The sequence below is a fragment of the Lactuca saligna genome, chromosome 3, assembly GCF_052625555.1.
Source record: "Lactuca saligna cultivar CGN05327 chromosome 3, ASM5262555v1, whole genome shotgun sequence".
Classification (NCBI taxonomy): domain Eukaryota; kingdom Viridiplantae; phylum Streptophyta; class Magnoliopsida; order Asterales; family Asteraceae; genus Lactuca; species Lactuca saligna.
Window position 1 is genome coordinate 67,551,587 of NC_136419.1, and position 10,614 is coordinate 67,562,200.

Here is a 10,614-nt window from a genome sequence, read left to right on the forward strand (position 1 = left end):
GGTTGTTGCCTTTATCAACCAATCAAATCATTTTATTTCTTTATCTCTCTACTTCTTAACATGTTATAACATGGGGAACACCATTTCCCCCTTGTAGTTATGGTGGTGTTATAGATGAGGTGGCATATGAACTTGGTGTTATAACGTGACCCATACCTAATGCTCTAAACTTTAATGCATAAAAATATAATTATTAATTAATGCACAAACAGCAAAATCACAGAGGAAGGACAAACATAAATAATAAGCTTATCTTTTCAGAAAACTGAAAAAGTTACATATAATTAATAAAACAAGTATACATCAATTTTTTCCAATGCGATCTACTTCAATACTTTATTGCAAAAGTATTTCCCAACCCTGGTGGATAATATCAACCAAGGTATCACACCAACCTACAAATGCAATCAATAATATATTAATAGTGGATTTAAATTTTAATAAAAATTGAATTAAAATCCTGATTTACCATTATTACATTGTTGCTAAAAGAGCCTCCAGTTTTCCAGGATAAAAACCTCCCTGCATTAAATATAAAGGTAAAAGTAAAAAAGAGAGTACACTTTTTTTTTTTTTAAGTACTCTCACTTCAACCCAAAAATGTAACACTTATCTTTTTTAGGTCGTTATAAAATTTCCTTTTTTTTGGTGTATTACCCAAATCCAAATTTACCTTTTTACCCATTACCAATCATTGCCTGATACTTGTAATTTTTATCTTTAAAAAAAAAAAAAAAGAATTACCAAAGGGCTGCACAAGTTCTTTGGATATGGAAGCCACAGGAATCCTCCAAAACCACATGATCATTGTAAGATATATGACAACCTGTCAAAGCAAGATAAGGGTATTTTTGGAATATTAAATATGTTAAACTTTGTATCAATAATATACAAATATTAACATGATCAATCACCTTTGAAATCATCAGAATTTTCTCGTACAAGCTGAATGACACTTTTATCTCCTTGTTGGATGACTCTTGACCTGTATATCATGTAAAGTTTTTTTTTTTTTTTTTTTTTTAATGTATTTTAATAGGAAAAAATTAGTTTCTTAGAAGAAATAGACACCTAATACAAGTATTAAATATCATACTTTTTGCAAGCTCTTTTTCCTTAGCTGTTGCCATTCTTCTAAGCTTTGCAGATTGAGCAAATGTTGAAGGCCTACATTACATGATAAAAATCTTATTTGATGTTTGTTTGTTATGAATAATACATGACAAAAGTTGTGATGTGTAAATTCCAAATCAAACTTGTGTAGAAGTAACTATCAAGAACTTGTATACTCACTCTGACAAAGCAGCTGCCTCCTTCAATAGTTGTTTGATTTCATCACGCAATTGGGCATCCTTTTTACTCATGGAAGCTTTCTGAAATACCACAAGATTATTAATTTTTAGCATACACATTGTTAGTATGCAACAGTTTACATATAGTGTAATAGCTTCAGTAAAAGAAAAGCCCAAAAAGGCATAATCCAATCATGAATTTGTTTATATTTAACAGCTTGTTCTTTTTAACCTAATTTTAGCTCAAAAAGATGTTTCGATTACCATTGACTAGCAGGTGATTAGAAACTTATCTACATGATCAACAATCAAGATGCTTTTTCCCCTTTGCAAAATCCCCTAATTCATAGCATTTCAACAACCTATTTAAATTTTATAATGCTGGCACAATAGGTTACATGATAGCAGCAATACAATCCCACGAACAGTTGAATATTCAGGTGATTGCAACAGGAAAGCAATCAATTTAGACTCAGGAAATGGAGGCCATTCCACTTAAACCTAACAATTGACCGACATGACTGAATCGATAAATCACGATTCACATAGTTAACTAGACTCGCAATCGGAAATTATCGGTGTGGAAAACTAGATATGGATGCCAATTAGGTAGTAAACAGTGAAATTGCAAACGACGTTTGAATGAAAGGGAATTGGAAAGTTACCGTTTTCATATTTGATAAGAACTTGTCAGATAACTGGAAAACCAAGACAATGATGAAGATGATTGGAGCCGCTAATGATTTGGTATGCTCTTCCAGGGTTTCTTCCATCCCTCACGCTTCTCTTGAATCCAATTCCAGAATCGATCGATGAAATTTCTGTAATTTGCTTCCTCTTTGAACTCCGAAAGAGTAATCTGCCTGTTCTATTTTTTCCTTTTTGTTGTTTTCACATGTTCAGTACCCTCACTTGATGTTTTATTTCATTCAGTCCCTGGACTTGTGTATCTTGATCAGATGTATAGACCCCCCCCCCCCCCCCCCCCCCCCCCCACCCAAAAAAAAAAAAAAAAAAATTTCGACAAAATTGCAAAATAAATAGTAATTTACTTGATGATTGTACAACAATTTTGCTAGCCAATGCTCAATCTACCATTTTAATATGTAATTTGTCGAACCAACCCTTAATAGCAAGGTTCAAGGATTTAAGTTGTACACAACCAAATCATGCAAGACATCAATTTCATTTATAAATAATTTTTTTAGTAAAACTAAATTTCATATTTCTATTTTACTCCTAAATTTAATATCGCTATGTCACATGTTTGGTTCATTTATATGAGTTATCCTTTTATATACAATATTTCTCAACATTTACTTGTATATGATGCATATACTTCATCAAAAAGGTATTTTTGTCCGGCTAACTTATCAAATACAAATATATGTCTACTTTGTAACAAGTAACAAAATATATGATAGACCTAATTTGTATTGCGAAATCGAGGGTGTTGCATCACATATTTCATTTTTAATCAATAAGCACTTCATTTTTTTTTGGGTATAAACAATGTATCTTAGCTTCATTCTTTTAATAGCAACACAATTATATTAATTTCATCAAATAACCAAAAGGAAGCGTGTGTTTGAACATTTTGACCAAGAAAATTTGAGATTTATAGAATGACCAAGGGATCATAAGACGGGGCTCTGCGAAAACCTTTTACCTTCTGAGGAATGTAAATGGTAATGAAGAATTGATGTGGCAGAGGAAAAACACAAAAAAAGGGTTTGTTGCATAGTTCCTTAGAAGGGGTTTTGAGGATCTGCTCTTCATCAGCACGCCTCTGAGAAATTGTTCTTCGGCTAATGAAATCCCGATTTTTGTCATGGTTAGCTGAAGAACAGTTCCACAGAGGTGTGTTGATGAAAACAAATTCAGAGAGCCTCAACAACCTTTTCTCAGAACCCCATCTGAGGAACTATGCAGCAAATCGTTTTTTTTTTTTTTTTTTTTTTTTTTTTTTTGTCTTTTTCCCCTACCACCTCAATTTCTCGTTACTATTCACATTCATTAGAAGGTAAAAGACTTTCGCAGAGCCCCCTCTGATCCCTTGGTCATTCTACGAAACTCAATTTTTCATGGTTAAAATGTTTATACACTCACTTCCTTTTGGTAGTTCAATGAAATTCTCATTATATTTCTTTACACATAATGTCATTTTGCTTAAGTTTTTTTACCGATAAAGCAATAAGTTACACATAATAGGAACATACTTATATTTCTTTATACATTATAACAACTTACATACATTTTTTTTAGTAATTATAACAAAGAAAACATATTTCTCATATTAGTAATGAAATGTAATTGCTATCATGTTATGTAAACAATAAAATTTTATTGTTATTATCCTTAAAAAGCCTAAATACATTTCTCTTGTAGATAAAAACATTTCTCATATTAATAGTATGAAAAAGAATCATGCATATTGCCCTCAAATCTCAATATGCACCAACCAAGGTCACCTAAACATCCTTCTATATCTACTATCGAATCGAGGTGGAATGCTCTGTTCATTTGTGAAGAAATTTCCTGGATCAACCATCGTCTTCACTTTCACCAATCGATCAAAATTGCCCTTAAAATACTTTTCTCCATAAACTTTCCCTTCCGAATAGCTATTGTTCCCAACACGGCTAACACCAATGTCAAGATCCCGATAGTTAAGATACGCTCCTCTCGGATCCTTAGACACAAACGGAGTCATGAAATCATAAAGAACTCTCGTCTGATTCACATAGTAAGCCGCTAATTCACTCCCTTCTTCATTCCAATTCACACCATAATGGAGTTTGAAAATATTCCCAGCTCGATGCGGGAATGGAGTCTCCCAATCCGGGATTTCACTCATTCTTCCACCATATGGGTTGAACGTAAGTCCAACAACACGTAATTCCATCATTTTCCGGAATAAAGATTCCATTCCATCTCTAGGAATCGGAATCTGTAGGAAATCCGACTTCCGTTTTGCATAGTGTGACGTGAAAAGACTCCGGTCTAGCAAAACCTCCACCGGTGCTTTATCGGTGCTTGACCAGAAAAGCTCCGATTCAATCCAACTCATTTCCTTGCAATCGTTTTTTTGTATACCCAATTCGGGAAATCCTTTGTTCATAACGGAAACAAGTCGATCGGAATCTCCTAGAAAAAACCCAGTAAACTCCGCTTCCATCGTCTTCTTGCCGTTATTTGGTTTTATATATAACCTAATGAAAAGATCTCGATCAATCTTGTCAGCTACATACTGCCACCTGTCAACGATATCAATACCCTTTTCTCCCGACGATTTTGATACTCGGAAAACGGTGACAGTTTTCGGAACTCCGACGAGTCGTAGTTTATACGACAGTATGACTCCAAAGCTTGCGCCACCACCTCCTCGTATAGCCCAAAAAAGATCTTCCCCCATTGATTTTCTATCCAAAACTCTACCATTAACATCAACTATGATCGCATCGACAATATTATCCACTGTAAGTCCGTATTTTCGCATCAAAACTCCATATCCACCTCCGCTTATATGCCCGCCGATTCCTACAGTCGAGCAAACTCCGGCGGGGAAGGCGTGGACTTTACTTTTCTCCCATATTCTGTAATAAAGCTCTCCAATGGTGGCGCCGACTTCAACTATGGCGGTTTCTTCTGTGATATTGACATCGATTGTTCTAAGATTAGACATGTCGAGTAAAAGAAAGTGACGAGTGTAGGAGACGTAAGAGAGTCCTTCGAAATCATGGCCACCACTTCGGATTCTGAGGTTTATCGATAGGTTTTTGGAGCAAAAGATTGTGGATTGGACATGGGTTTGGTGTAATGGGGTGACGATTATTATGGGTTTGGGTGTAGTCGATGTATTGAACCTTTTGTTTCTGATGTAGGCTTGTAAGGTTGATGTATATGAAGAATTGTTTGGGTTGTAGAGTATTGATGAGACGCGATCAGATGAGTTTCTGTGGGACATACATTTGAGAAAGGTCTCGTAGAATGAACCTGAATGATCACCGGCTACTGATGTAAAAGACTGGAAAACAAACGACGTCGTCAAGGGTAGTAATAGCAGAAGTGTATGGTGACAACTCTTCATTTCTTTCATTTCATGTATTAATCCGATACCAAATGGAAGTTTATAAAGATATAATGGTATATAATTAGGTCAAAAGATAAGATATATATGTCTTAATCTCTGTTAACTTTGGCTTATATGAAACATTGTTGGTTCATAGCATAGGTATTATCAATGCAGTCTAATTGGAAACTGGATGACCGAAAAAGAATCTGATTAACCGGCTACATAAAGATAAAAAAAAAAAAAGTCAAAGATCTTCCGGTAAATGCAATAAAATTCAATGGTCTTCAATAACATGAAAAATATATAATTACAGAACTTATAATAATACGAGCAATGAACAATGTGGGCTATATCAACTACTATAAGAAATAATAAAAAAAATGATATAATTAAATTTGTAGCCAAAATCAATCTAGAGGTTTGTGTAGCCGGGGTCTGTTGCAAAAAGCGCGACCATTTTCCTTCACATATCGTGTTATTAATAGACTCAGTGATGCCCAAAAAATAGACAATGGCAACTGCCAAAAATCATTTCGAACTGCATAACAAATTACAATCAATGAGGGATATAATACAAAACCATTTTACGGATTTAGTATTTTTTTTTTTTTCAAAAATTAGCATAAAACCAACTCACCTCGCACGAGTGACAACAATGCGAAAAAGATACCCATTAATATAACTCCTACAACAACAGGAAATGGCTGCAAAACAAATGAAAATAAAATCAAGATATGATTAATTAAACATGATATTAACATAAAATTATTACTCACTGCAATGTTCGCTATCCCTCCTTTTCTCTTTGGAGACATGTCTCGAGTAAGAGAAACAATGTAATGCCCTTGCACCAAATCAATCGAATCCTACACAAATGAAAAAAATAAATAAATATATTGCATATTTGTTTTCCTATACTTATATTATAAATTATAAATAAATAAATAAAAAATGCTGACCTGTTTTGTACCATCAACAAAGTTATTGAGGTAATAACGCATTAGTGCATTATAGCCATCTTTAAGCATTCCTCTAGTAGTCCTCCGACCCACTCTAAAACAAGAAAATGAATTTAACTCATCTAAACATTAATCATAATAATTAAATTAATTAATTTCTATGATTAATTCAAGTTACCTGACAAAATCTCCTTTAAGAGCAGGTGTACCAGAATATTGGATGCTTATATCGTCCCCATGATTAGCCCATACTGAAATCATGACACGACAGAACATGACATGACATGACATGACAGACTGTTTTCAATAAAAAATAGTATTTTGAGTGGGACAAAAGGTTGCAATTTTTGTCCCATTAAGATCAGTCAGTGCAATGCACACCAGACACAGTATAAGTTGTCAGATGGGGCCTAAAGGAAACCAAGAATGAAAATAAAGTACATACATATTTTGAAAGAGTCATTCAAATTCCAATGTGTACTAATGTTTTCATCGGCATCAAAAAGACCAAGTCTTTGAAGTTGGAATTCCAACATTTTTCTCCCAATCATGCTCTAAAACAAACAACAAAATACAATATGGATTAAAGTTACATATAACCAAAGATGAAGAATATAATAACTTTTGAAGTAAAATATATATAATATACCTGAGTGACATTTGTACGATCTAAGCAATCTATACAATTAGTTCGTACAACTCCTATTTGTGTTTCAACTTTTTCGCGTTTTTCGTTTAATAAATGGTACCTATAAATACAAAGAAAGGTAACATTAATTAAATTAGTTTTCTATTACAAAAGCATAATTAAGATACATGCGAGATTGTGTGCACCTAATGTATCACTTATATAAAGTATAACCTTTATAATTCAACTTACCAAGTCTTTTTTTGTTGTCATCCTTTATAGTTTTAAGCTTGAAAATTAACAACCCTTTATAATCATGTGATTGTAATTGAAACCTATTGAAAAATGATGTTTATTACTAAGTTGGATGTGAGTCATATTTTTTTATTTTTCCTATCTTTCATGCAATGTTCAACACCATTACCAATTTGACATTTTAAGTACAAGTAATAAAAAAATAATAAATACTCACCTATTTTTAATCAGGAAATCTTCAATTTGTTCATAGAGGATAGACAAACGCTCAAAATGAACATGTCCACAAATCTTATGAAAGTCAAAGTGCAAGTATCTGCATAACTCACAGAATTAACCATATATATTATATAAGAGAAAATATAGCAAGAAATAAATGAGAAAAAAAAAATTACACAAGATTCTATTTCTACCTCACATCATCGTTAAGAATCTTCTCCATGGATGTGGCAAACTTTTCAGACAAACGCCCTTCATCACCACGCTATAAAAATAAATAAATAAATACAATGAATGCAGAAGACTTTATATTTTGTGAACAAGAAAGAAACAAGTATTTATATTTTATACCGTATTGACAAGATCAATGGCTATAACATTTCCATATTTTTTCCTTAAATCCAAAAAATGGCGCTCAGAAATGTGAGGCTACAGAAATAATCATATGGAAGGTTATCAGGTAGTTATTTATACTTTATAGATATATGGATGTGAAATAATATTAGAAAAAAAGTAATTAATGATTAACCACTTACGGCTTTCTCAGGTTTCATAATCTCAAACTTTGGCTTATATGACAAATCAACAATCTGTTCCCAAACAAAAGGGATTGACCCTCGGACCTACAAACACAAAATCTGTTAAATGACAGATTTACCCCCATTTTGTCCTTTTGTTGCATATTTGTTTTAGCTTTTAATAGCTTGATCCAAGGGAAAAACAGTCATAATTAAAAAGTAATAGATGAGTTCTTAGATTGATCAACCACACAAGGAAAATTGAAATTGGACTGAACCTGTGATTTTCACCAAACTACAGGGATCAATTCTGTAATTACCTGTACAAATGATGCTGTATACCCTTTTACTTGTATGATCTGTTCACTTTCCACAAAATTTGCTACATACCCATCATCATCAGCTCCTCTTCTCCACATCCTAGTCCCTATTTATCATAATTTGTTTTTAAAATTAAATGAAAAAAGGAAACTAAAACTTTGTGTATAGATATTAAAAACCACACCATTTCTCCTAGTACACCTTCTTGCTATCAGGGTGACATCTATAATATCTTTCCCAATTGCTGCTTGAAAATTTTGGAAAGCTGTTACCAAGTTAAGGAAATAACACCTACAATTTTGTACTTTTTTGAAAAGTAATTAAATAATGTAAGGAAAAAAAAAGGATACTCCCTTGAATAATAGGAAGAATGTATGCTTCGAGCTTGTGCACATATTGACAATGTCAGAAAATCAGAAGATCAAAAAGTTGTGAAGCAATTGAGGTTTTTTAGGGATTTTTTAGTAAGATTGGAAAACAAACCTTGTTGTCTATTAGAAGTTCCAACATATAATTATTCCATACAAATCGAGGTTCTGCCTGTCACAAGTAAATATCAAGTGTTTTTGAATATGTATATAAGAGGTAAAAACAACATATTTCAAGGGTTTATGTTGTAATTTAGCAACAAACTATTTTGTATATTATGAAATAGACTATTTATTCAACTAAAAGAATACCAAAGGATTTCAATTTGAGGCAATAACTACCTGCCTCCAGAGAGGAATCTTAGTTGCTTCCACACCCAAGTCATTTAACCTTTGGGCACTGCAAGAAGGAAAGGGAAAAGGATCTTTAATGACAAGAGTTATTGAGAATTATAAAAAAAACATGGAGAAGAAAAAGACCTTAGTGTTATATTGACATGGTATGAAAAATAAAGGCCAGGTGTCCTCTCAGCAACTTTTAACAGACTTGAAAACTCTGACTCCATCTTTTTCTACAAGAAAATGAAAGAAAAAGGTTACAAATTTCATATGTTATCACCAATATTAAATTACCCAAAACAAAAAAAGCAATTTCACCTTTTCATCACGGGAGCTTTTTGGTGAACGATCACAGGGAAAGACTTTGAGTGACAAGACTTTGTAGATTGGATGGCCTAAGTATAATCCAACATTTTCACGTTCTGTTATAGCTAATAAATATGATCCTGCAAACATATGGAAAGAGTTTTAGATTTGTGTAAAACTTTACTGCTGAAAAGGAGCATAGCAACAGTATAAATAACCATTTCCCCCAAATTTGTTGTAATGAAAAGGAGCATAGCAACAGTATAAATAACCATTTCCCCCAAATTTGTTGTAATGAAGATGCACATATCAATTACATTACAAAGATTATAAACAATTTCACAGCTTATAGAATGTGGTAGCTTTAAATTCTGACCTGCCAAAAGCTTTAGTATTCCAACAACACCATAAATTGTCTGAATTTTAGGAACACGAACAGTTGTACAATCTGGGATTTCATCTACATAGACAAAGTTTTGAAGACTTATTAAGTGAGATTCGACAGATAATTAGTAAGGCAACCATTAATTTGGCCCTAACAAAACCATCCAATTGCACTAAAATCGAAGCACAGTGATCAAATCTCAGATAATAGAAGATTGTAATCAATAAAGAAAGTAAGATACAGGTTTCAAGTGGTGAGTTGGCACACAGACGAGAAGCTTCAACCGGACATATTAACAATCGAAGCAAAAAGTTATGAATGCTTAGAAAAATCGAGATTAAAAACACAAACCAACAAGCGTCATGGAACCATCACGTTTCACAACCAAACAAGAACCAGATGATCCATCGATGGGCTCTGCAACATATTGATCAGGTAACTCCCATAATCGCATACGTTTATACAATTTCCGGGCGTGATCTGTCTTCTCCATCATAAATCTTCGATTATTTTTTCCCTTTCGATCCCTAACAAACCACTCCTACTGAATCGATTGGAATTTCCATTCTTCTACAAGTAATTCTCGAGAAATTATTTTGAAAATCGGGAGAGGGAGTGACGACGAGCGGAATAAACTCGAAAAAACACGAATATGGAAAACCTCCCGCTTGTTGTTAACAGAAAAGCGCTTAGAATTCGGGAAACTTTTATACCGATTTAGAAGTCGTTATAGTTATACTAAGCCCCCTGTAATATAATACATTTACACTACAATCCCTTGTAAATGATTTATTTTGTCCAAAGAAGTTGAGGAAGGAACTATTTAATAATTAGGTTATAAGGCCATTCAAACCCGAGCAATTGACAATTAGTCTTCAAACATAACATATTATTTTTTTATAATTACTTCTAGTATCATTCATCTTTTAAAAATAGTCTTTATTGCCAC

The 10,614-nt window shown here is 33.1% G+C and overlaps 2 protein-coding genes and 1 pseudogene across 3 annotated transcripts; all 3 read right to left on the minus strand.

Annotated features, from left to right (window-relative positions):
* Positions 1-217: 217 nt before the first annotated feature.
* LOC145033750 (tail-anchored protein insertion receptor WRB-like protein) lies at positions 218-2,188 on the minus strand. Of its 2 annotated transcripts, none has more exons than XM_078982295.1 (7): positions 1,958-2,188; positions 1,294-1,373; positions 1,097-1,167; positions 915-985; positions 745-826; positions 479-522; positions 218-395 (listed from the first exon to the last, which is right to left on the minus strand). In XM_078982295.1, exons 1-7 carry the CDS (start codon positions 2,063-2,065, stop codon positions 324-326), a joined length of 528 nt encoding a protein of 175 aa, XP_078838421.1. In that variant the 5' UTR covers positions 2,066-2,188; the 3' UTR covers positions 218-323. The 2 variants fall into 2 exon arrangements, with proteins under 2 accessions (XP_078838421.1, XP_078838420.1); XM_078982294.1 differs by having other exon boundaries at positions 470-522; positions 1,958-2,186.
* A 1,491-nt stretch (positions 2,189-3,679) lies between these two features.
* Positions 3,680-5,507, minus strand: LOC145036802 (berberine bridge enzyme-like 21 pseudogene; annotated as a pseudogene).
* A 113-nt stretch (positions 5,508-5,620) lies between these two features.
* LOC145036801 (phosphoinositide phosphatase SAC7-like) lies at positions 5,621-10,325 on the minus strand. Its single transcript, XM_078985285.1, has 20 exons — positions 10,017-10,325; positions 9,657-9,740; positions 9,293-9,420; positions 9,116-9,207; positions 8,978-9,035; positions 8,751-8,807; positions 8,618-8,651; positions 8,452-8,532; positions 8,267-8,373; positions 7,965-8,051; positions 7,780-7,857; positions 7,623-7,693; positions 7,427-7,525; positions 6,976-7,075; positions 6,772-6,880; positions 6,505-6,577; positions 6,327-6,420; positions 6,144-6,233; positions 6,005-6,071; positions 5,621-5,905 (listed from the first exon to the last, which is right to left on the minus strand). Exons 1-20 carry the CDS (start codon positions 10,159-10,161, stop codon positions 5,775-5,777), a joined length of 1,785 nt encoding a protein of 594 aa, XP_078841411.1. The 5' UTR covers positions 10,162-10,325; the 3' UTR covers positions 5,621-5,774.
* Positions 10,326-10,614: the final 289 nt, after the last annotated feature.